Source organism: Trachemys scripta, chromosome 18, assembly GCF_013100865.1.
Source record: "Trachemys scripta elegans isolate TJP31775 chromosome 18, CAS_Tse_1.0, whole genome shotgun sequence".
NCBI classification, from domain to species: Eukaryota; Metazoa; Chordata; order Testudines; family Emydidae; genus Trachemys; species Trachemys scripta.
In genome coordinates, this window is record NC_048315.1 from 16,991,664 (window position 1) to 17,017,963 (window position 26,300).

The window sequence follows — 26,300 nt, forward strand, 5'->3', positions numbered from 1 at the left end:
GTCAAACCAATGATCTGACTTTATAGTACTTCCAGGATCAGCCCAATTTCTCCTGACTGAGGGAAGTTCTTCAGATTCCTGAAAAATTACACTTTTTAATGGGACTCTCTCTATAGAGAGCATACAAAACTGCATGCTGATAATGTATGATTCACTGCCTTATCAAAACTGTTACCTGTGAACTGGGAGGCCTTTTAAAATTTTTTCCTCTACATTCTCCAAGGTTGCACTTCGAAAGACCAGTAACTTATGGAAGTACAGTACATTCTTGTACTTAACCAGGGATGGCCGGGGAAGGAAGGATGGCTTTAAGGCACTGGACTGGGACCTAGCATTTATGGGTCAATTCCCAGGTCTCCCATAGATAGTCTCTGATTTGTAGAAAGTTGCTTCATCTTGCTGTAAAATGGGGAGAATACGACTCTTCTCTGGCTTGTCTGGGTAGACTTTAGAGCCTTTGAGGGGCAGGAAATGTCTCTTAAAATGTTGATGTACAGTACCTACCATGATAGGGCCCTGATTTCTGTAGGCACTAGTGTAATGTAAATATCTTATAAAAAAATAACTAGAGCAATGGCATAAGCTGTTCCACATACCCAGACCCTCTTGTTTAGTAACATGATAGTTGCGACCCCTGACATCTGTTGATGTCACCCAGGCTGATAGCTTCTGAACTAGAGGGAAGTTTGAACCAAAATGACCTATAGGTATAGCCTCTGTCATACAGACTTACACTCTGAAAAGCTTAAGAATAGTTTCCTACTACTTTATAGAACCAGCTTTAACTTGTGTAAACAAGCTCCTATCTGTTGCTATTGTCCTATGACTCTGTAAAGGCTCTAGTCCCATAGCAGGACAACAGGGAGAACCTTTTCCCTAACTGAAAAGCTACAGTTTTGGCATAGGGACTAAAGAACTCACTCCGGTAGCCAAGTACTTCCATCCTAGCTCAAACAGAGTTAAGTTAATCTTTAAATAGCAAACACTGGCTTTCTAAGGAAGCCCATTAATAAGGGGGAAATGTATCTTTTGGAGGGGCCAGCCTGACATAAGCTTTATGGTGTACATTGCAGCTGTTGGCTTCTAGCAGGGAGGAACTTGATATCGACCAACACTTGTATAAGAATACATTTCATGATGCCTATGGAACTAACTGAAAATAGCCTGTGTAGAGCATATAACAAATCTTAAAATCAGATGTGTAATCTCTTCCTTTTGCACATCCCAAAAGGAGATAAGTTTTCTGCCAATTTTCTCATTAAAAATGGTGCCCGTGTGAATGCTGCTACACTGGGAGACCAGGAGACTCCTCTACACCTTGTTGCATCGTACAGCCCCAAGAAGCACTTGCCAGATGTGATGTCAGAGATGGCACAGATTGCAGAGTCCCTCTTACAGGCTGGAGCCAATCCAAACATGCAAGACTGCAAAGGAAGGTGAATATATTGGTAACAATGTCTAGCTTTGGTAACCACTTCTATCTAATCAGTGTGCTGCAACTTATTCAGAAGTCTCTGTACCGTCATGGGAGTAGACAAAGATGTCTCAAACCAAAAAATCAAGCTAGATTATTTCAATGGGAGACCTGCAAATACCTTCACTTTAACTTGCAGACAGTGGTATTTTAGTAAATGGCATTCTTCTGTCATGCATTACTGTACTGAAGGCAATGCCTTGAAAATGAGGTGGAGGGAACCGGCTGGTGAAATACATGGAGAACAATTGTACGCTTTACTGATCAGCAATATATAGTTAAGCAATGGAAATAAGAGGGGAGACAACACAGCCAACAGTTGTCACAAAATGTTGGAATCCCCTGGATAGCAAGCTAAGATGACACAGTTTTTGCTAGATACTCTAGGCACAGCCACACTTGAGTCCCATATACAAAAACATTTTGAAACTCTCGTATCTTTTTTTTTTTTTTGTAGTAGAGTAACATGTCATATTGAAGAACCATAGTAGGCTATGGAATGTGCAAGACTGCTAGATCTGAGTGATCTACCATTGGGAGAAGTTAAATCTTTAGGGTGCTGCCTAAGATTTACAGAGAGCTAAACTGTTTGTTTGGGTCTGCACCAGTCCAAACAGGCTTCTGGTGTCCCCCGTTTCTGTTGACAGATTTGTACTTGGCCTTTGCTCCTCCACCAGCTGCCCACTGACTGTCAGTCTGACCTGAGTCTCAACTTGTATGGGAATGTAAAATGAAATCTCGATGTCAGAAAAATGTCTTTAACCAGCTTGCAACTACTTCCTATTTGTAATTGACTCTCTCTCTCTGCAGGACCCCATTACATGCATCAATTGTTGTTAGGAATGATCCTGTATTCAGTCAGCTTCTCCAGTGCAAACAGTAAGTCTCGTTTTTTTTAATTTGAATACAGTATTCCAAAACACAGCATACAGTGGAGAGGAATGTATAGCTGTAAGCTAGTTCTTTTGTTAAACAATAATCCTAGCCACTCAGCATTCCTCAGCTGCTAGATTCTGTGGATGTAACATTGTGTAAGTCTGCATGAAGTAGTGTGTCCTATGTCATCTTGGTTCTATTTCTAGCTTTGCTGCTGGGTGACCTTGGGCAAGTCACTTCACCTTTTCTGTGCCTCCATTTTTCCCTGCTGTAAAAATGGGGATACTGTTACTGACCTCCTTTTTGGAAAGCATTATGGAGGTCTACTGATGAAAAGAGCTATGTAAGAGCTAGCTATTAGATTTTCAAATGAAAACTTGTATTGCTGAGGAAGCTGGTCTTCGGGCTTGGTATAGATGAGGCAAAAGACCCCTTTTTCCTCCCCCCGCCCCATGCTACCTTAGTTTGTAAGGAAGTGAAGTGCACAGCAATGTCTTTGGGGGTAGGTAAAATAAAGCAGTACTACTCTGAACTAGAATTGCAAAATGGATGAGCAATTATCAGGCTCCTGAAATAGCTAGTCTGAAATACTACTTAGATCCAGTTCAACTCTATGGGGAGTGACTCCCATTAACCTTCTTGGGAGATGAATAAGGCACTTCAGATGCCTTAGGGAGAGCAATCCCTTCGTGCATGCACTAGGTAAAATGTGTACGTACATGTGTATAGAATCTACAACTGAGAGTCTTTAGTGCTATATCTCCAACAGAAACCTGCCTCTTTTAAGTGACTATCTTAGAGTGGTCATAAGACAGGCTTCACTACAGCCTCAGAATTTTCTTCCCTTGTGGGTTTAACTTCACCATTGGGTTTAAAGGCCTATAAATACAGATCTAAGGAATAGTGGTCTTAGTAAGACCTTAAGGAGTCTGGTGGCACCTTAAAGACTAACAGATTTATTTGGGCATAAGCTTTCGTGAGTAAAAACCTTGCATCCGAAGAAGTGAGGTTTTTACTCACGAAAGCTTATGCCCAAATAAATCTGTTAGTCTTTAAGGTGCCACCAGACTCCTTGTTGTTTTTGTAGATACAGACTAACACGGCTACCCCCTGATACTTAGTAAGACCTTAGCAGTTGTGTTCATAGAACTATGTAATGGTGATTCTTTTTAATGGAGTCTTGCTTATCAGATTCTTGGAAGGTGTTCCTTGGTGCAGGGGTTTTTTAAGAGGCACAAATAAGGGGCTATCTAAAAAATCTAACTTTTTATTTGTTAGATTAGACTTAGAATTGAAGGATCATGAGGGAAGCACAGCTCTGTGGCTTGCAGTTCAGTATATCAAAGTGTCTTCTGACCTGTCCATAAACCCTTTTGACGATGTCCCTGTTGTAAATGGAACCTCCTTTGATGACAATAGCTTTGCAGCAAGACTAATCCAGCGAGGCAGCAATACAGATGCACCTGACACAGTAACAGGTAAAACAGAGGTTTGTATTCATATTTAGGCAAAAGGTTTGCATGACAAGGTCACAAACGTAGAAATTTGGCATAAAAGCACATTTAATAAGAACATAATGACCCCATTGGGTCAGACCAAAGGTCCATCCTATCGTCTGACAGTGGCTAGTGCCAGGTGCCCCAGAGGAAATGAACAGAACGGGTGATCATCATGTGGTTCATCCAGTTGGTGATTCCCAGTTTCTGGCAAACCAGAGGCTAGGGACACCATTCCTGGTTAATAGCCATTGATGGACCTAGCCTACATGAATTCATCTGTCATCTTGCTTCAAGGTAAGGTGGGTGGGTGTGGTGATGGTTTTTTGTTCTACTGAGGTCTGAACTGCCACTGGCCCTATTTTTGTTACCTTAACAGGATAGAATTGGTCCAAAATCACTGTGCCTTCCAAGTCTATCCTCCTAATGACTCTGAACCTTACTATATATTGTCTAGCATTCTGACTCATAGCTGCACATATAAGCTAAAATAACTTAAAACATAAATGGCTAAATGAACTCCTTTCAAAATTATGTATACTCTCCCTGATGAGAATTACAGATGCTGTCACAGGGGGTGGAGGAGACTTCTAGAATGGGTGGAAAATCCTGAGACTTTCTGTGAAGTCAGAAATATTCCATGCTGTTCAAGTCCTGGAGTTGTCCTCCCTTCCTTTCCAAAATGTGTGGCTTATTCTGTGGTGATATGAAATGTAATGTTGAAGGAGCTGATCAGACATGCCTAGCATTCAATAAGCAGCATCTCTGCTACTGGTCTTTCGAGTTCTAAATCTCTTGGGGAAGGATACTAGATGTTTTCAAATTATAACTTTAAATCGGTGGATAGTACTTTAACTCTGCATGCATTTTCATATTGCCTTTTAGGAAATTGCTTATTGCAGAGAGCAGCTGGAGCAGAAAATGAGGCAGCTGCTCTCTTCCTGGCAACCCATGGGGCAAAAGTGAACCATAGAAACAAATGGGTAAGAAGTTAGGGTTGTTTTATATTGCGATAAACAGAATCCAGGTGTAACTGACCCCACCAAACCCGCTTTTTTCCCCGCCCATTGATGAAAATCTCTAATGCTAGAGTGGTGGTGACCATATTATGGTGAACAGACAATTGTTCTCTGTTCCCATGGCATTACATCCTGCAGTGATGTGTTAACACTTCTCTCCCAATGATGCCTGTCATCAGTCCATGTTTAGAAATGCTGATGCTGAAATTCAGTTAAAAATAGGCTAGGTGAGCATAGTGTTTACTAGTACACAATAAACAAAAACAGTCTTGGAGGCTGCTATACACCACTCTAATGGGGGGCTTCCTGTTTTTAGCTGTTTTCGGAACGCCTAAACTTTTAATTTCTGTTAAAGGGAGAAACTCCATTGCATACATCTTGTCGGCATGGCCTATCAAACCTTACGGCAGAGCTTCTGCAACAAGGAGCCAATCCTAATATCCAGACTGAAGAAGCAGTGCCTAGTCAGAAGGATGCATCCTCACCACCTGCATCAGAGAATGTGTATCTGCAAACTCCCCTTCATATGGCTATAGCATATAACCACCCTGATGTGGTATCAGTCATACTGGAGCAAAAAGGTAGGCTTTTTTGTTCAAGCTGTATCACTAGTACTGGATGGCGTGATTACACAACTTTCATACCATGGCAAGCTATGTATCGTATGAGTCTTATCGGTCTCCCATAGGCTGAGTTATATTTAGATTTACTCTTTTCCAAGAGTAACTTCTCAGTTGCTTGTTTAGCACAAGCTGAGACTCTGGAACATTTTTCTAGTTCTGCATTCTTCCATCATTTAATCCAGTCCCCTGATGTGTAAAGGCAGTGCCAGTATAGATCTGTAGTCTTGGAGGCTGGACTTAGAATGGGGGAGGCACAAGACACTCACACAAATCCTAACTCCTTCAGTTTCTATCTAGCCCTGTGTTTCAGACTGACAATAGAAAATTGTAAACTCTTGTCACGAAGGAAAAAATATTCAGTTCAGGTGGATGGCAGGACTCAAGACTAGGATCTTTGTAACCACTTATCCATTCGCTGTCCTTATGTCTAGATGTCTAATTGCAGCAAATACATGATATTTCTGCTCTTCCTTGGGAGGCAGGACTTGATTAAAATCCTGGAAAGTTATTGACGTGTGTATAATATGTATGTAAAAAATTTTTTTTATATATTATTGGTGAAGGCTGTCTAGCGTTGAGCCGTGCCAACAAATTTCCCTTAAACATCCTAAGAGCTACATAAAGTGGGGAAAATTTTTGTAATGCTTCCAAAAAGTGACATGGTCATTTGGGTCAATTGAAATCCAAGTATAATAAACAGGTTTTGAGATTGCATTTTCAAGCTAACATTGATGCTTAGAAATACAGGAACACTTGTTTAACATTTGGTTAATTCTATGGTGTTGTCTTTCAGCTAATGCCCTTCATGCTACCAACAACTTGCAAATCATTCCTGACTTCAGTCTCAAGGACTCCAGAGACCAGACCGTATTGGGACTAGCATTATGGACTGGTAAGGGTTTATAAATTCTTAGTCTGTGTAGGGAAAATAGTTGTGAAAGACTTAGTGTGCATCCTACACACAAGTCAGGAGGGGAACCATATTGAACATCACTTTTTTTCTGTTTATGGAACTACTGTATAGTCAAGGCTCTCTGTGTTTTTGTTTAAAATTAAAAGTGGGTAAAAAGGTTCAAAACATTTCAGTTTTCTGAGTATGTATCAGGGTTAACATTGGGACAAGAAGACAGAAAAAACAAATAGAGAACTAAGAGCTGAAAGTAAAAGCAGTTTAGTGCCTCGGTTTAATTCTTGAACTGATCATTAACCGTATGTGTACACATGCATGGATATCTTGCACTACACTGCCTTTTATGTAACAGACAGCCTTGCATTTACACTTACGCTAACCTAATTTATTAAGGGGAATAAACCTATTGGGTTTTCTTAAAATAAGAAGTATGGTCATTTACTTGAGTGGCCCAAAATTTGGGTGAAAAATCAGTAACATTACTGTCCAACTCCGGCTTCAGAGACTTAAAGTATGTCCTTCAGGTTTTTTAGAAACCTTGTTAAACTAGAGGAAATAAAATCTTAATTAATCAGGGGGACTAATGGAAATTCACTGTAGTTCTCTGAACTTTGCACCATGGAACACTTAGGGTTCAGTTTTTTTTTTTATAGCCACTTTTTTAAAGCCTTGTATCTACTTTGTGACAGATTTGTCTTTTGGATTGCTTAATACACTGAGAATAATGAGCCAGCAGATGGAAAGACTATATAGTGTTCTACATGTAAAAGGAAAATTTACCCTTTCCTCAATCTAGGGGTGGGGATATGTTCCCTTCCCTATTTCTCCAAAGTTACTTTCCACTTAAATGACTCAGACAAGTCATAACTCCTTGCTCTGACACTTGTATCTAGCCATCACTTCGTTTGTGTGGCCTCCATGTACTGTAGGATCGCTTTCTGGCTGTGTAAAGTGAGATCTGAACTTTATGAAAGACAAGCCAGTATACTTAATTTTCCTTGCAGTCAGACATTTTGGTACACAGCTACTTCAGATCCATGTAATAGCTGGGAGATTTATGCATTCTATTGTCCTATTTTGGATCAGTTTAATTATCTTAAAAGCAAAAGGGTGATTGAATCTTATGGCTATGTATCTTTATTCTAGCTTGGCATTTTTAAGTGCAGTTCTGGAACTATGGCAATGCGATAGGTTAGGCACCTAAATACTATAGAGATGGACACTTAGGATTAGATGAGTGCCAAAGACGAAATGTCAGTGAGATGTAAAGCTGGTGCACTAATGTGTTTGTTAGCCAAATTCAAATCCTGTCTTCAGTTAGAAGAGGAAAAACAGTGGTCTCATTCTAGCTAGATTTTTATGCACAACACAAATCCATTGCAGTTCAGCAGTTGTCACACTGATCAGATGAGGCCTAGCATTAGACTAGCCATGGTGATGATGGTCAAGTTAAAGAAGTATCGTCAGAGCAATGCTGGAAGCCACTGGGCTATGCCTGGCTCCAAGTGTTCTAATCTTAATGAATACTAAATCCACTTTCCATTTAAGACTGACAAACAACCTTAAACAGGGGCATTAGCAGTGTGGCTGGTGGAAAAAATTAACCACCGCACCTACTTGTGAAGATAATTGTACTAATGTTAAAATTAGCTAGTGATGGTTTACAGGTAGAGACTGAGATTTTTACCTATTGCTTTATATCAAAATGTATTTAAAGATCGTTTCTTCAATTTGAAGCAACTTGAAAGTTTTAGGTTAATTTTTTCAGTATATTAAAAACGGAAAGGCTTTGATAGTAATGTCTTCATGAGTAAAACTTTACAGAGGATCTTTATTGTAACTCCGTTTCTGAAGAGATAAATATTAACAAGTTGTCACTTCGCAGGCATGCACACCATAGCAGCTCAGCTACTTGGGTCTGGTGCATCCATCAATGACACCATGTCAGATGGACAGACTCTGTTACATATGGCAATACAGAGACAGGATAGCAAGAGTGCTCTCTTCTTGCTGGAACATCAAGCAGATATAAATGTCAGGTAAGTGTGTGTGGTTTTTGTGTGTGGTGGGATGTGTATCAGTTGCTGTAGCTCTGAATTGGAAGAATACATAGGAAAAGTGGTTGACTTAAACTGCCTCTAAATGAACAGCTCAAGAGTTAAAAAGTGCCTAATTCTTGATCTCAAATCAAAGATATTGGGAGGGATATAACTTGTCCCAAAATGAGTTTAATTATGGTTGATGGACCACCTACAAAGTTGGTAACACACATACTATCTTCTATCCATGTCAGATTTCCTACAGATAGCAAAGGGAGGCTTGCCCAAAAATCAAGGGTTAGAACATGGCCCTAGCAGTAACTCAACTTTTTAGTTACTATTGGTGTTTGTATTCTGAATCACTCAGCGTAGTGGTATGGGGAGGGAATGACATGAAATTCTTTCTGTGCTAGATCTGCTCTCTTTTGAAACTTGTCTTTTACACCCCAGTAAAAGGAATGGAAGCACCTCAGGTCTTTAGAGCTGCTGTTGTCTGCAGACTCAAAGATAGCTTCGCATTGGTTTACACTTGATTCATCCTTTGAAGGCATTCTTCCAAATATTATGTCTAGAAACATAAAATTAAATGTAATAACACTTCATAGGTGGGAGCCAATCAATAGGCTGAGTGACACCATTGGACTAATGCCAAACCTCCCTGTCGTAGTCCATTGCCTCTAATTCACCTTTGCTCTGAAGTAGTGGTTCATTATGGATGACTTCATGCTCCTCCCTGGCAGTAACTGCCCTAAAAAGCCATCTTTGGTTTCAACAGATGTTACCTAATTGCACCGGAAACAGACATGCTGAACCGCATCTTGATGCTGTCCATTAATACAGCAGCTTTAACCTTATGGCAGTGTTAACTGTTGGAGGAAAAATAGAAACAAAAAGACACATTAAGCTTGTGGCTAGTGACTAAATGTGGTGACATGCCCGTCCGTGTCTTATATGAGACACTCTTTCTAACCAAGGAGTTTAAAACCCAAGTATATGAATCAAGAGCTGATACTGATTGGTCTGCCAATAGATCACTGCAACAGAAGCTCTCTTTTTAATGAGGTGACAACAATAGACCTTATACAGCAACTGTACATATTACAGAACTCAGGATGGAGAGACTGCTCTTCAGCTAGCTATAAAAAACCAGCTTCCGCTTGTGGTTGATGCTATTTGTACCAGAGGGGCAGACATGTCCGTGCCAGATGAGAAAGGGAATCCTCCGCTATGGCTTGCCCTGGAAAATAATTTGGAAGATATTGCATCGACTCTGGTAAGACTAGCATTTTCACTGTACCCTTCAATTTTTTAGTTTGTCAGATTTTGTGGTTCACTAATAATCAAATGCTATGGAGAAGCCAAATTAATTTCTAGTACGCTAATGATGTAGGAATCAATAGCAACATGGGCTTCTGTAGCATTGTCAAATCTGGTACCAGTCTACCATATCCAAAGTGGGCTTTTAAACTTTTTTTGGAAGACTTCTTTAAACTCTTGTGTGGTGGTTTTTTTTTTTTTTTTTTTTTTTTTCCTAATGAAAACTTAAATGCTCCCCGCCAACACACACTTCCCAGTGCAGTTTTTAAACTTTCATGACTCTTGAATCTCTATCATCCTTTACCCTCCCTAGTGGTTTTTTTAGGTTCCTTGAGAACTTGTTGGAAAATGTAAAGAACCAACAAAAATATAGTATTGTGGCAGGAATTAAGTATTTGCTGGACCACATGCTAATTTTTCTGTATGGGATCTAGTCTGTAAAGCTATACTAAAGCTTATATGTACCCTCCATGTAACTCTTACTGCTGAATTTGGTTTTTAACACACTTGGTGTCTTTTATAAAGCTTACAGGCTTCAACTTTTGTCTGGGGGGGAGGGGGAAAAAAAAAAACTCATGCAGCCATTAGGTGATCCAGCAATGCTCTTACTACTATTGGGTCCTCTTTGTTGGAGACATGAGGGTATTTCAGTGGTTACTTCCGCAGGGGACCCCGTAAATAGAAAAAGGGGGGGAACTGTCAGTAACTCTAAATCAGAGGGGTTTTTTTTTTTTTTAAAAAAAGCTGACAAGTTGAAATTTTGGCTTCATAACTGTTCTCCATAAGAGTGCTTCTTTTTAAGCCTAGGATTTTTGTGTGGGACCAATACATACATACTATATTAAGATGGGAAGACTAACTTTCAAATAAGTAAATACTTAGCTATTACTGTAGAGAATGACCTAAACATAAGGCATATGATGAAATGGCAGTGAGTATTAGTTAATATATCATGGTGGAAGGGAGGTGTTTCATTGCTGCTCTTTTAAAAATAAAAAATAGCCAAGTGAATGTATAACTGAGATGCAGGCATCTTGGCTTATTGTGCTTCATTCTTAATTCAGGTAAGACATGGCTGTGATGCAACTTGCTGGGGTCCAGGACCAGGTGGATGTTTACAGACACTTCTGCACAGATCTATTGATGAAAACAGTGAACAAATAGCATGCTTCCTTATTCGCAGGTCAGATATGAGTCTGTTTTACAAAGTGGTGTAGCCATGTTGGTCCCGGGATTTTAGACCAAGTGGGTGAGGCAGTATTTTTTATTGGACCAACTTCTGTTGGTGAGACAGACAAGTTTTTTGAGCTACCCAGAGTTCTTCAGGTTGGTGTAGCTCAGAAGTGTCTCGGTCTGTGTCTTTCTTCTTCCCTCCCCCCCCACCCCCAACAGAAGTTAATCCAATAAAAGATTCTCACTCATCTTATTGCACTGCAAAGGAAACTTTTTTTTAAAATGTTTGTGCACCACATCTTCCTTGTTTAGAACCTTCAGACAGCACTGTCCATCATACTGAAGGGTGGTGCTGTCTTCAGCATTAACCAACACATCAGTTTGGTAACTTTTTAATGTACTCCAGAAAGACGCTTTTAACACCTGCAAACAAAGCATAGGTGTACCAGCAGAGGGTAAATGTACATCTTTCTTCTGTTTCGTACTAACAGTGGGTATGCACCCTTCATTAATCTTAATGGATTGATCATTCTCATTAAACTCAGTCTTTTTTTTTTTTTTTTTTTTTTAATTAGTTTTTACTCTTTAGTGTGGAACAGGCTTCATTTATGAAGCACTGACAAAAGCGACCAGGTGCACACTACATGGGAGCTCACACAGTGCTGTTTTGAAATGTCAGTTACGCTATTTAAGCGACTTCAGTTTCCTTCAGTAGTCTAACAATGAAAAGTTTCACACTTTTGTAGTAAAAGTGCTTTTCCCCAAGATGCATGTTAATGTGTAAATTCTCACTAGTGTTAACGATGCTACTGTAACAGGTGAGGGTAAAATGAACTCTTGCAAGAGGTTTAACACATTCACAATAGCTGCTAGTGAAGGTCTTGTAAGGAAAGAGCTTTCCATATTGGTTCGGAGCTGTTAGTATCAGTTCATCCATGGAAATATGATATGTTGCTGCTTTCCTTTTAGTGGTTGTGATGTAAATAGTCCTAGACAGCCAGGTGCTAATGGAGAAGGAGAAGAGGAAGCTCGTGATGGACAGACACCTCTGCATTTGGCAGCTTGCTGGGGGCTGGAAGAGGTGGTACAGTGCCTTCTAGAGTTTGGTGCCAATGTAAATGCACAGGTATGTAGAAATATATGTAGGTTTTCTTTTTAAAAAAGTAAAGACACTCTTGTAAACCATCTCTTTTCAGTTTCCTTGCCGCTTTTGATTTATCATGGGAATCTTTTTGTCACTATTTTGGTGTCAATATGTTGCGTCTTTAAAATAGACTATTCAGTGCTCTCCCTTCCTACCCACACATTTTTGGAAGGTTTTTTGTCTGATTGGACTGGGGAGATCTACTCAACTGCTGTCATACATGTGTACAACTTCATAATAGAGATGGTTTCCAAATGGTAGCTATGTTAGTCTTCATCATCAAAAAGAGCTATGAGTACTTGTGGCACCTTAGAGACTAACGTTTATTTGGGCATAAGCTTTCGTGGGCTAAAACCCACTTCATGCATCCAATGAAGTGGGTTTTAGCCTACGAAAGCTTATGCCCAAATAAACGTTAGTCTCTAAGGTGCCACAATTACTCATAGCTCTTTTTGATGAGAGAGGTTTATCGCTTTCCATATATTATTTCCTCTGGATTCTAGAAAGTGAACTTTCAAAATAATAAAAACAATTAAGAATTCTAATAAAACCCTGAACTTAGGGTGCATCCATGCCCCAAAGGTCCTGCCTGACTATCCAAAATGTTCTGTTTGACTAGATGTATGACATTGGTTTGTTAGAACTGCAATCCCATATGTAACTACATGTACATAGGAAATGATTCATATGATCCATTCCAAAACTTCCACCAATCTGAAAACAAATCTTAGCATAGTCTGCATGTCAGGTAATCCAGAAAGTATCTTCGTTTATGTTGCATCAATTAAGACACTTTTAGATCAGATTCTTAGTGTTTGCTTGATCCATGGAATTTCCTGGTATGTTCAGTGCTTATTTCTCCTCTAGAAACAAGTCCTAAATGCCTCAATAGCTACTGTTTTCATCTACTCTATTTGTGTTAACTAACACCTGTAAGTAAATATACCAATGTGCTTGCATGATGCAGGAAGTGCAAAGAAACCATTTTTTAACTTGAAATAGGCAGGTGGGAGGTATAGGGGAGGGGAATGTTCAAGTAGTCCATAGCTGAAATAGTAAGTCTTACTGATATTTCCTTGAGGGTTTCTTCAGTGGGCACATTGTGGACCCAACTGCTAAATACTCATGAATCCAACAATATGTGGCTCTTAAGGGACAGGGAGAAGCAGTATTTGAGAATGTGAATCTGCTTGTTTGAACAGGTAGCCCAGATTATTAAAGTCCATTTCCCAAGGACGAAGCCAATCTGTGTTACTGTTAAAATAACAGAGGCTTTAACGGTTTTTCTTAAATAATTTAGTACCTTTAAATCCCCCCCCCCCCCCAATCGGACTATATATCCCACACTTGCTGTACTACTTCTGTCTGTTTTAGAGACGAGAGGAAGCTTCTGCCTATTGCTATAGTTCTGATATGCAATGTGAACTTCGTGGTCTCTATTTGTAGGATGCAGAGGGAAGAACTCCAATCCATGTTGCTATTAGCAACCAGCATAATGTCATCATTCAGCTGATGATTTCACATCCAGAAATCCGATTGAATATGCGTGACCGGCAGGGCATGACTCCATTTGCATGTGCTATGACCTACAAGAATAACAAAGCCGCAGAGGCAATCCTGAAGCGGGAGGCAGGAGCTGCTGAACAGGTAAGGTGGGGATATGATCTGCGTATTGGGTTCTTTGACTAGATGCACAGGTGTGTTAGTAACCTATGCCCTGCAGAGATTATGCTTTATTTTGCTCTTAGCTAATTTATTCCAGATATTAATCCAGTGTGGCATGAAACCAAGGCCTCCTAGAAACCAAAGGCTACCTGTGTTGAAGTGGTGTGCTGAGCCTTGGCGTCCTCATTGTTCTATATAGTGTCTTGTCAGTTCCTATAGCCATGTTATCTCCACATCACGCTCAGCATAAATTGAAGGGTGAGCCCAGGCAGACTTTATTTAGTAGTAATAATAAAATTTAAAAAAGCCAGGAGAAGCAGCGTGCCAATAACTTGGTAGTGAAATAAAACTTGTTTCAAGCTGTCTTGTTACAGACTTCTACTGAAGTAAAAGGCTAGAACAGTGTTATAAATTCTTAATTTTAAGTTAACTCTTTTGTGGGTTAAGTACTGGCATTTGGACAGCTTGTTCTGAAGCAGGAAAACACCACTCTTAGTTGTGACTTAGCAATGCAATGTAAAACTGTGGAACCTTCACCTGTATTGTCAGGCTTTTTGGTGGAAATTTCGGACATCTGTTCAGCAGTCTTCTCCTCCTACCTGGTGTAAGTTAACTACCTATTGAGTATTTTGGGTGCATAGTTAAATCCGTTACCTGCACTATCTAAAAACCTTATTTTCCGTGAAGTATAATATAATCCTAAAAATCTGTGGTGCACTACTTAATGCTGCCTTTAAGGCACATGTGAACAGTGCCATGCACTCACTGGTTTCCCCCCCACCACCTCACCAAGTATAATCATGTGAGCACATCTTGCATTAGTGTGTTGGGATTGTATGTTGCCTTCCCTTGCACTAACTGTTATACTCATGTAAATACATTTAACCAAAATAATGTGTTCCACAAATAACAGAACTGTTAACCTGTTTTGCCTATTTAATTAAAATATTCTCCAACCTGCAATTAGACCTAGAAATTCCTAACAAGATAGGAGATGTAGAGAGATACAAAAATCAAAAACAATACAAGCTTGTAAAATACTGGGTTGAAAATGGAGGACCTCTTTAAGAGCTTAGCAAATGCTTTCAACCATATTTCATGGCAACTTAGAATCAGTTGCAGGGAATTGATGCTATCCAGTGGGTGGTCTCCATCTCTAACATCTGGTTTTACAGTGAAAGAATGAGAATGGGCTCTCTGCTTGCAGATAATGACTGAGATGAGGGCAGCAGGTATCTCTTGTTTGTATTGTAGCATGTAGGAGCCTTGGTGTACAAGTTTGTACAGAACATCGTCAGTCCCTTTTCTCCAAGGAGCTTAGTCTAAATACAAGACCAGAGAAAACGTGTGGATATAGACAGACACAAGGAAACAATGGGGCATTATTGGTCAGCATGATGGGCAGATGTCTCAGTGCACCAGCAGCCTAAAAGATTGTCGAGTTTGTGGGCAGCACAGCTAAGTCGTCTTTAAGGAGCGTTGTGAAGGATAAGGAGTTTTGCAAATATTTAAAGGAAGCTCCAGCATGGGAGAAAACAATTCTTATTTGGAAGCTTAACAGGTGGGTGATGGAGGCTGGCATCATTGGCCATTTCAGGGAGAGGTTGACCTTTTTTATACTGAATGAGAGATGGTAGGCTCTGAAGGGCCTCATAGGTGAAAACAAGTAGCTGATGTTTTGTATGATTGAAGGGGAACTGGTAGAGGGGGTGCACAGGGAAGGGTGATGTGGTCAAAGTGACAGGGTAGGAAAATGATCTTTGCAGTAGCATTCTGAAAGGATGAGAGTGGGGCAAGATTGCATTTCTCAAAGCTAGAGAAAAAGATGATTCAATAATTGAGACCTTGTGCCTTGGAGCATATGTCTAGATAAACAGAGCTCCAGTGATCATCCAACAATAGACTTGATCTGTCTTGCTCTTCAGAAATGCCTTTATGTAAGGCTTCACTGTATGCACATGTTCTCTCTTACTGCCTCAGGTGGATAACAAAGGTCGGAACTTCCTCCACATAGCTGTTCAGAACTCTGATATCGAGAGTGTGCTCTTCCTGATCAGTGTCCAAGCTAATGTGAATTCTAGAGTCCAGGATGCTTCTAAGCTAACACCTTTACATCTAGCTGTACAAGCGGGCTCAGAAATTATTGTGCGCAATCTGGTACGTACTGGAGAAGATTCTAATGAATTTGAACTTAATGTACTTGATTTTTCTTTAAGTGTTTCAATACCAATTATAAACCTTTCTAAAATAGCTCAACAGTCACCTAGAGTCTACAGCATTAAACTGGGAGTTGAGAGCGATCTGTCATAGTACCAAGTCTTGGCCTAATTTGATATGACCACTTAATATTTGCCTCAGTTCATCTCTGTATAATAGGGATATTTGCCTCACATCTAGAGGTGGTGTGAGAACTAATTGGAAAGCATTTATGTAATGCATTGAAGTGGAAATGATCTAGTGTACTGGCTGCTAATATTCTCAAAGGAGACCTCTTAGGGATCTCTTCATTCTCATGTCTCCCATCAGCTTCTTGCAGGTGCAAAGGTGAACGAGCTGACTAAGCACCGCCAGACTGCTCTCCACCTAGCTGCTCAGCAGGACCTGCCCACAATTTGCTCTGTCCTTCTAGAGAATGGAGTGGACTTTGCAGCTGTGGATGAAAATGGAAATAATGGTAAATGTATCTACTTCTAAACTTTTGCAAATATTTGCAGTTTAGCAATCCAGCTCTTGGTATCCCCTGGTTTGGGAGCTGGCTGCTGGGTGGATTGCAATTTCTTCAAGGGTATGAAAGGACCAGGGTAAGTCATAGAAATCTAACTTAAAAAGTGTGTGTGTGGGGGGGGGGGGGGGAAGAGATGTGACTTTGCCAGGCTTCCTAATGACTCTGGGATGTCAGGAATGCCACTTGAACCTTGGATTTCTCTTTCCCCATCCCCAGCTCTTCATCTGGCAGTAATGCATGGTCGTCTAAACAATATCCGTATCCTCCTGACAGAATGTAATGTGGATGCTGAAGCCTTTAATCTTCGGTAAATACTGCTGTTACATATTATTCTGCATGAACACAGACTTTATTAGATCATAAGCAACTTTAAAAAATGTGTGCATATAAATACAACTGCATCAAAACTTTTTTCAGTTCTGTAGATTAACTTAAAAGTTGACAATTGATGCACTTTCAAGGTGCACAAAGCAATAAATGTTCAAAATCACTTCATTCAAACACCTCTTAGCAATTTCAGTATCTTTTCTCAGCATGAATTAAGCACTGAACTCTAAATCACTAATTCAAGAAAACAATGAACTTTAATTACCCATGATGTGCTTTAAAACTGGCTGCCACACTGCTTTATGGACAAGTCAGTCTGAAGCTGACTGATCAATAATAAGAGTATAAATGCATCTTGGTCTGCATAACATATAGATTTGTTGTAATATCTGTGTATCTTGTGTTGTCAGAGGTCAGTCACCAATGCACATTCTGGGACATTATGGGAAAGATAATGCAGCAGCCATCTGTGAGCTCTTCTTAGAATGTATGCCAGAATATCCTCTAGACAAACCTGATGCTGAAGGAAACACAGGTAACCAGAATATAGTATTTCTTGAATCTGAATGTTGCTGTTTTAAAAAATACTGTGCAATTGATGTGAACTGAGGAAAGCATGACTAGTTGGCATTATACTTTGTAAAACTGAGATGCACATATTCAATTAATAAATTTAAATCTATTACTAATTTGTAAGACCAGATTAAAAGTTGTCACAGTTCCAAGATAACGGCACCTGTGATCTCTTTATGGGCTCTTAGAGTTTGCCTCCCTTACACTCCGGACCTCTAGCCATCAGGACCTCCTCTCTCCAGAGAGAGTTAGGCTGCAAACTCCTGCACTTCATTAATTTATCCTCAAGATAATGCTGAACTGAAGTCAGACCTGATGAGATAATGACAGGACTAACCAGTGATCACCCTGGTTTCGTAAAGTGAAATACTATTTATTGTTTGTAAAGATGCTTGTTTTTCTCTGAATAAACAGCAGGCCTAGCTTATCAGCCAGTTACCCATCATCTTCCTAGGGATTCTGATAGGATTAAAGTAGTGCAAGGTCTGTCTCTTGGTCATAGTTCTATGTCAGTTCTTGGATCCAGTGTATGTGACTTCTCTACGTCAGAGTAGTCGCTTCCATACATTTGTCAATTCTTTGCTTGCCACGCCTCTTGAACCAGGTAAAAGTAGTCTGTCCAATTTCCCACAAGGGTTGAGACCTTTTTTCTCCAGAGTTACCTGCCTAGGGATTTGCACTACTTATTCATAGTGACTTCAGCTCCTGCAGGAATCCCTGTATCTTGCCCATTGAGTTAGGAATACAATCACTAGCCCATATAACACTTGTAAAGTTGACGCAGTAGTCCTTGAATATTCCACGTGTCCATACCATCTGTCGTACAAGTATCTCCATGTGTTATATCTGTGAGTGTGGGAAAATTAGTCTGCCCCAGTAGGGAAATGTCTGCCTTTGCTTTTCAGTGCTTCTCTTGGCCTATATGAAGGGAAATGCTAACTTGTGCCGTGCTATAGTGAGAGCTGGGGCTCGTCTTGGGGTTAACAATAACCAAGGAGTCAATATCTTCAACTACCAAGTTGCTACAAAACAGCTTCTCTTTAGACTTTTGGGTAAGTACATTTAACACTCAAGTTTAAAAAAAAAAAAAAAAAAAAAAAAAAAAAAAAAAGCCTAGGCTTTTTTATCAGTGAGACCTGCTTAGTCAGACCACTAATTTAGGGTCCCAACTTTGAGGGGGGCTGGGCTCCCACAAATTCCACCCCGTTCACCAAGAGTTGCAAGCGCTCATACCTTTGCCTGACCTTTTCAGTGGATCTGTGCTTAACTTCAGGCACTTGAGCTTAAACTCTGGCCATAACTCTTAAAACTGTCCCCCTTTAAAAAAGAGGAAGGTAATCTACTAACATCACATTGGTTTTCAAAGTGAAACATTTGTTAAATATACCCCTTGACCACTTGCTGTGTGCTCTTTGCACGTGTCTTGGACAATGAGAACACCTTTCTGGTACTCATTTAATGTTGCACTTTAATTGCAAACATTTGCAAGAGAATCCAGCTTCCATTGACTTAATACTTTAGAAAATTCTACTAAACTGTCTGAACTTTGGCACTAAAAACAGTTTTATTAAGGTTGGTGGGCACTTGTTCAGCTGTTTGAATCTGTGATAGCAGCGATCTAAGCTCTGAAAACAGGGGCAAGGCGACCATTCTAAATATAGTCCATAAAAATGTTTTTGAGCTATGAAGGGGAGAGACTTGTTTCAAGAGACATACACCCTTGAAGAACCTGTATCTCCACTTCCTTACAGATATGCTGTCAAAAGAACCTCCCTGGTGTGATGGCTCCAACTGCTATGAATGTACTGCCAAGTTTGGAGTCACAACAAGGAAGCATCATTGGTAACTTAATTTATTAAACATTACTCTCCCCCAATGACTAATTTTCAGAATATAGCTGGCTTGGTTTAAGTTGCCTTGGAAGAATTAATCTTCTCTAGAGGTATAAAATGCATGTGGATAAATGAGTACTTGATCTGTCTGAATTAAAGCCCTCTTCCATATCCTACTTCAATTGCTAGGGAGAAGAGGGTTTTTTTTTTTTGTTTCCCCCCCCCCCCCCCCCCCAGAGCCCCATGGCTACCATCTGAATGACTGGCTGTTGGGCAGTAAGCTGCCTGCAGTTGCATGTAAGGAAGGCGGTTGACTGTCAAGGGAACTCCTTTTTCATCAGGGGTGAGAAGCCACTTGCAGTGTTGAGAGCTGGGGTGTTGGAGAGGGAAACCTGCTGTAAGCTGTGTAGTTGTAGCCATGGTGGTCCCAAGATATGAGACACCAGGTGGGTGAGGAATATCTTTTACTGGACCAACTTCTTGTCCCTCACCAACAGAGGTTGGGCCAATAAAAGAGATGACCTCACCTACCCTGTCTTGGGAAACTGCTGTCGGTTATAGTGGGGCTCCCGAGCTGTAGCCGAGAAGGAAAGCCACAGGGACTCTGAAAGCAGTCTGACCGTCTATTGACTTTTGGGCCATACACGCTTTTGTAGAACTTCAGAGTTACGAACTTGTCCATCAGCCCTACACCTCATTTGGAACCGGAAGTACACCATCAAGAAGCAGCAGAGACGGGGGGGGGGGGAGAAGCAAATGCAGTACAGTACTATGAAATGTAAACTATTAAAAAAAGCAGCATTTTTCTTGTAAATGTTTGAAAGAACAGCCATAATGTTTTGTTCAGAGTTATGAACATTTCAGTTACAACCTCCTTTCTCGAGGTGTTTGTAAGTCTGAGGTTCTACTGTATCTGAAAAGTGCTTCAAATGCAGGTGTTCCTAGCAGGAGTCTACCACAGTTTTTTTGCCCTATGTGGCCATAGATGCTTTTTCTGAACTAATCTGCAAAGCTGATGTAGCCTGCTCTTGGCTAATATTTCTCATTGGGTTCAAAGTGAAGGCTTCTATCCCACACTCATCTGGGAAGCTGTAGTAGAAACCTAATTGTAATCCAGGCTTGAATATGTTGGCTACTATTAGGCTTTTCAGTAGGGACTGATGAGACATACAGCCAAGGTGCATGCAAGGGACAAACATCACCTAGATGGGGAGATAAAGTTATTTAACTGCTGTAGCTCCCTTGGTGGGACTAGCAAAACAGCTTCCAGTGTTTTAAGGCTCAATATCTGAGATAATCTGAGGAATTAGTAACACCCTAAGGCCTTGGCTACACTTACCCGGTAGTTCGGCGGCGAGCGATCGAACTTCTGGGTTCGACTTATCGCGTCCAGACTAGACGCGATAAGTCGAACCCGGAAGTGCTTGCCGTCGACTGCGGTACTCCAGCTCGGCGAGAGGAGTACTGCGGAGTCGATGGGGGAGCCTGCCCGCCGAGTGTGGACCAAGGTAAGTTCGAACTAAGGTACTTCGAACTTCAGCTACGTTATTCACGTAGCTGAAGTTCCGTACCTTAGTTCGAATTAGGGGGTTAGTGTAGACCTGGCCTAAGACTCCATAAATGAGTGTATGTCTTTGCTACCCGCTGTACCGGGATGGATATATCGAGTCTTGTTAAGATGCGATATATCGATCACCGAACGCACTCACTGTCGACTCTGGAATTCCACCAGAGCGAGCGAGGGTAGCGCAGTCGACGGGGGAGCCACTGCCATCAATCCTGCACCGTGTGGACCCCAGGAAATTCGATCCAAGATACTTTGACTTCAGCTACGCTATTCGCATATCTTGGATCAATTCCCCCTCCCAGTGTAGACCAGCCCTTACTCACTTAGTGTTAGTTAACTCTCCTCAGATTAGGCTGGTGTGTTTCTCTAAGCTAGAACTGATTCTAGTTAGTGTTTGATACAGAAAATGAAATTGGATTCTAGAGCATTATTGGTATGGGAAGAGCTGGAGCTATTAACTGCTCCTATAATAAGTGTTGTCTTAGCAAGAAGATGGCTCCAGTGATTGGTAAAGAACTCTAGTGGAAGCAGTTCTTATTTCTGCCACCAGACACTGGGGTCTCTTATATAAAGGAATCAGCCACTTACAAAAAAAGAGTCATCCTTTACAGTAACCTCTCAAACACTAAAACATTGACCCTTCACTCTCACCAGGGTGTCTGAGCATACAACATGGGCTTCATTGTTTTGAGATTGAGATTATAAACAATTAACTCAGGGGTAGGCAACCTATGGCACATGCGCCAAAGGCGGCACGCGAGCTGATTTTCAGTGGCACTCACACTGCCCAGGTCCTGGCCACTGGACTGGGGGGCTCTGCATTTTAATTTAATTTTAAATGAAGTTCTTAAACATTTTAAAAACGTTACTTTACATACAACAATAGTTTAGTTATATGTTAGACTTATAGAAAGATCTTCTAAAAACGTTAAAATGTATTACTGGCACTCGAAACCTTAAATTAGAGTGAATGAATGAAGACTTGGCACACCACTTCTGAAAGGCTGCTGACCCCTGAACTAACTCATGCTTTTCTCTCCTCCCTCCCTCCCCCCACAGCCGCCACTGTGGACGTCTGCTCTGCCATAGATGCTCAACAAAGGAGATTCCCATCATAAAATTTGACTTAAACAAGCCTGTTCGAGTTTGCAACATCTGCTTTGACGTCTTGACTCTGGGAGGAGTCTCCTAGTATGTTGTGGGAGTAGGGGGATTCTCGGTCAGTGCTCTTCAGACAGCAGCTCTGCTAGCAAGCCCTGTACGCAGGAAAGGGGAGGCCTATACATGTCTTCCTTTGGCAATAGACTGAACTAATTAAGGACCATGTTATGATATATTCCAGTATAAATGATTTTGTATGACTATAAATGTGTTGGGCTGTGATAGACTTCACTGGTAAATGAATTGGAGTGATAAACCTGAATTGAGATAGACCCTTCTAGTTGCCACTGGCATGGGAATTAAAATTGCATTAGCCTGGTGTCCTGTGCTGATAGGAATAACAAACAGGTCTGTGCTTGCCCTGGTGGATTGCATTGAGCTACTCTAAAGTCTTGCCGTTTTCAGGCTATTTAAGAAGAGATGGCACTAAGTTTCAGGGGTAAATAGTAACTTTGCATTGTCTTCAAAGATAAGTGTTCCCTTTCTCCATAGAAGGCTCTTTTTATAAAACTGGATTCTGCTGTGACAGCCATGACCTACTTTGAGTTAAATCTTTAAACAGGGTTTAAAGGGGCATAGCTGAAGAATTGTGGCCTTACAAGAGAGAGCTTTACAATATCTCTGATTATAAAGGACTCAGAATTGCAGTTCCACATATTGATACCTCCTGAGTAAATGTCTCATTAGCTCCAGTATGTTCAAGAGGATTTGCAGGCTCCTTTTAATTGGCAGACATTCTTCATTGCTGCTAGAATGGATGAAGTCCACATTTTTGTTGTACTATTTGCATCAGTGGTCTTTCTGGCTTGAAAACAATTCTTGTGTAACTTAAGTGCTCCAAGAACAGACCTAAGCTTACACTAATTGAAGAAGAAACACTAAAGGAAAACAGATTGGGTAGTTGTACTTGGGGCAAAGGAATACTGGGCTGGAGCTGCAGTTATGAATCCTACGAGATGCTAGTTACTAGTAGCAGTTTTCTTGGATCTAAAGACTATGGTTAATCAGTGCACGACGGAACCAGCAACTCCACTGAGATAAAGCTGCTTCTGCACTTCTAGACTGTCAGAACAGGTCTCCAAATCCAGCAGAATGGCCAGTTATTGGCAGTATTTGGAGGTTCAGTATCAAATGTTAGGCAGTTGGTTGGGGGTTGTAGGAAGGAGTTCTGACTGCACTGTGAAACAGCCTGGTGTCAAACCTTTGCACACTATAATGGCAATGGGGTTTTTTCTGGCCTGGCTGTGGTCCCTCTTAAATATGCTGAACCTATGAAACAATGACACAGGTCCCCCCCACCCCCAAAGTAGCCCATAAATCACTTAGCTGCTAGTAAGCACTTACTCTGGTGAACTGGCTGTTGTATGATAGGCAAAAGTGTCAGTTTAATGTGTACTTGCCTTGTTAGTTTTTTAGCCCTGGGAGATAAATGTAGACCAGACTACATGCAGCATTCCCCATCTCTGCTCCACGAACAAATCAGTTGTGTATATATTTTTTAGTATTCATTAACCACTACTATGTGATACAGTGCGTGCAATAGGGGTGCAGATATTCATAACTTTAATTTCCTGGTCTTCTGGAATAGTGACATGTCCAGTATCTATTGCCTATATATGTAAAATGAGCCGATAAACCAGAGTGCTACTTTTTTTTATATTTCTGTGATTTATAGGATATTTGCTTTATGCTAGGCAAAATTGGGCTTGTGCAGTAAAATAAAGACCTAACACCCATCTAGTGCATTTCAGATGGAATCTTAGTTCACTGATCGGTCTTCCAACATATGTTGGTGCAAAAACTGGAACCCTGAACTTAATAACACTAGAGTGAAATAATGGACCAACTTTGTTTTCATTCTCTATCAGTGCAAATACTGCTGGTTGTTTTTCCAATAAAGGACAAATACTGCCACTTTCTCAAAAGGTGGTATTCTTCTCTAATATAAACAGTGTCTACCTTCAGTATATCTAACTTTGAATATCCACTTGCAGCAGACTTGTTCTGAGACACTTGAGAAGCTGGCATGAATGAGTCTCAAAAGCACTTAATTACAAAGCATGACAGTTTAAATGATCGAAAGAAATCCTGGACAATCTAAGAATAATAATGTATCACTTCTGATTGTTTTAAAATGTCAGTAACTCATCATGGGTTTGCATAAGTTAAATTCCCATTTACCATGTTAAAATTGCAAATGGATAAAGTATCAGTTCAAAGAAATGATTGTCTTGTCAGTTTAACTGGTTGACTAACCACATCCAGTGATCAAGTGTAACTTTTCACATTTGCTTGCTGTCTTTTCCACTTAAAACCTGTCAAGAGGAGGAAAGATGCAGCACTAGAGGATAGGAGTGGTTATTCCAGAGTCATTTGCATAGTGATTCATAAATGGACTTTGTTAAGAAGTTGACAAGACTTGATCTGTCAAGTGCTTTACAGCAATTAGTCTCAAAAGGATTAGAATATTTGACTTGTAGAATTGAGTTATTTGGCCCCTTACCATTATCAATTGGCTTGCTTTTAAAGTCCAGTAAGGCAGATCTGACTTCCAGTTTTACTTCAATTTGGGAAGGCCTCTGGGACATGCTTGGCAGTCTTTACAGTAGATCCAGAGCAGGTTCAGTTTCTCATACTAGCCTACTCTTACATGTTGCAAACTCACTTTCGAGGGGTGGGATAGAAATTAATGATGGCTTTAAAAATGCAACAATCCTAAATCCTCTGGTAAATCCTACCTAGCACTTTTAAAGTACACCAGCATTTGTTTTGAAACTGTCATCTATGCCTCACTGGAATTTAAAGGCAGCTATGAGTATGAATAGCCCTTCCATGTACAACCTGAAATGTGCATCTGAGATTGAATTCAAAGTAACTACATTCTCTTAACAGAAATTTGACAAATTTAAAGTGCCTTTACTGTGTTTTCTTGGCAACTATCTTAGAAATTATTAAACAAATTTGTAAACATTGTTTTCTGCCAGATTTAACCCCCCCCACACAAAAGTTGAGCTATAGGCAGCCCAAACTACCTAGTGTCCCCCATCTTTTACCTCATAACTAAAGACCTAATGTTTACATTTCCCCCCCACACCCCACCCCAGGGTGTGAAGTTTACCACACCTCAGCTTCATTTCCAGTAAACACTATCTACCTGGTGTGCTTTTTTTTCTTCTCACAGCTCTTCGTGTTCGGGTTGGTAGTCATACTCTGTTAAAGGGCACAAATCAAGTGGAAAGCTCTTGAAGATCTCTGGTGGTGGTCAGTACATTTCTAACTTGGCAAACAAATAATGCACTTCCTTTTATGTGGTATTTACGACTGTGACCAAAAAACCCTGCCACCCCTGTCCTTGGATACTCACAACTTAGAAAATGTTAATCAGTCTGCTTGCAGATGTCAAGGGTTGGATGAGCACAAGACTGAACTCCCTTCTTGGCCCTACATGCAGGTTTGTTAGGTTAGGGCTTCAGGCACTTAAGGCTGAATGGGAAAAGTTTGTGGAGTTTGTTCTGTAGCAAAAGAGGAATTCAGTCTCCAGCATGGTCAATCCAGCCCCTTGTCCAAGCACAAAACTCATTCTAATTTACAAGTCTTGGAGGGGGGGAATAACCTATTTCACTCTAGTAAATATGAGAATGTGTTTTGAAATTACTGGTGTTAAAGGTACTAACAAAGCATTACTAATTCACTTGCTAAAAGTTTACAGATGCCTTAAAGACTTCCTGTATGGAGACCAGTGGCTTGTACAACTTGTCACATAGCATATATAAGATTATCTGTATAACAAATGAACATAGGGAGTTTTGTAGACCAAGTGTAGTTTATATTTTGATTCCCCTCAACAGCAATTTGCTGCAGACCTGGCTATTGCAACAAATTTACTGTTGCATGTTTTACCCAAGTGTAAAGGTAAGATCAAACTATAATGTGAAACTTTGTCATCCTTACTGTTTATGAAATAGAAAGTCTTAGAACAATGGCATTTTCTGTTCAGTCCATTCTAAGAATGTATTTTTTGCAATATTCCTACTCTGTAATGAGTCTTGTAACAAACTGAGGATAACTAGATAAAATACATCATGGGCTGTAAACCTTGATACAAAAATACATTTATTGCACCAGTAATGACAAAGTGCATCAAGAGAAGTCTTACACCCTTAGTCAGTTTCCAAGCAAGAAGGAAAATGTTTATTACCAGTAAACCCTGGGAATAAGATTTAATTATATTTCAACTTGCCTTTTGTTTTGTAAATGATTATCTTAACCAAATAGTGATTATTCCAGACATCATGTATTGTAAAATTCTTGTATAATTGCTTAACTAGCATTATTTTGGCAGACTGACTCTTCTGTCCTCCTAATTGACATTAAATTAT

The 26,300-nt window shown here is 40.3% G+C and overlaps 1 protein-coding gene across 1 annotated transcript in view; it reads left to right on the forward strand.

Annotated features, from left to right (window-relative positions):
- The window catches only part of ANKFY1 (ankyrin repeat and FYVE domain containing 1), a 53,373-nt gene extending 27,689 nt beyond the window's left edge, over positions 1-25,684 (forward strand). The window contains exons 8-25 of the mRNA XM_034752214.1: positions 1,232-1,436; positions 2,285-2,353; positions 3,629-3,828; positions 4,732-4,829; positions 5,221-5,446; positions 6,282-6,380; positions 8,284-8,437; positions 9,542-9,710; positions 10,819-10,937; positions 11,897-12,053; positions 13,518-13,718; positions 15,717-15,893; positions 16,263-16,410; positions 16,678-16,768; positions 17,199-17,323; positions 18,267-18,413; positions 19,113-19,203; positions 21,820-25,684. Coding sequence (XP_034608105.1) covers positions 1,232-1,436; positions 2,285-2,353; positions 3,629-3,828; positions 4,732-4,829; positions 5,221-5,446; positions 6,282-6,380; positions 8,284-8,437; positions 9,542-9,710; positions 10,819-10,937; positions 11,897-12,053; positions 13,518-13,718; positions 15,717-15,893; positions 16,263-16,410; positions 16,678-16,768; positions 17,199-17,323; positions 18,267-18,413; positions 19,113-19,203; positions 21,820-21,952 — 2,609 coding nt within the window. The 3' untranslated portion in view covers positions 21,953-25,684. The remainder of the gene's footprint in view (positions 1-1,231; positions 1,437-2,284; positions 2,354-3,628; positions 3,829-4,731; positions 4,830-5,220; positions 5,447-6,281; positions 6,381-8,283; positions 8,438-9,541; positions 9,711-10,818; positions 10,938-11,896; positions 12,054-13,517; positions 13,719-15,716; positions 15,894-16,262; positions 16,411-16,677; positions 16,769-17,198; positions 17,324-18,266; positions 18,414-19,112; positions 19,204-21,819) is intronic.
- Positions 25,685-26,300: the final 616 nt, after the last annotated feature.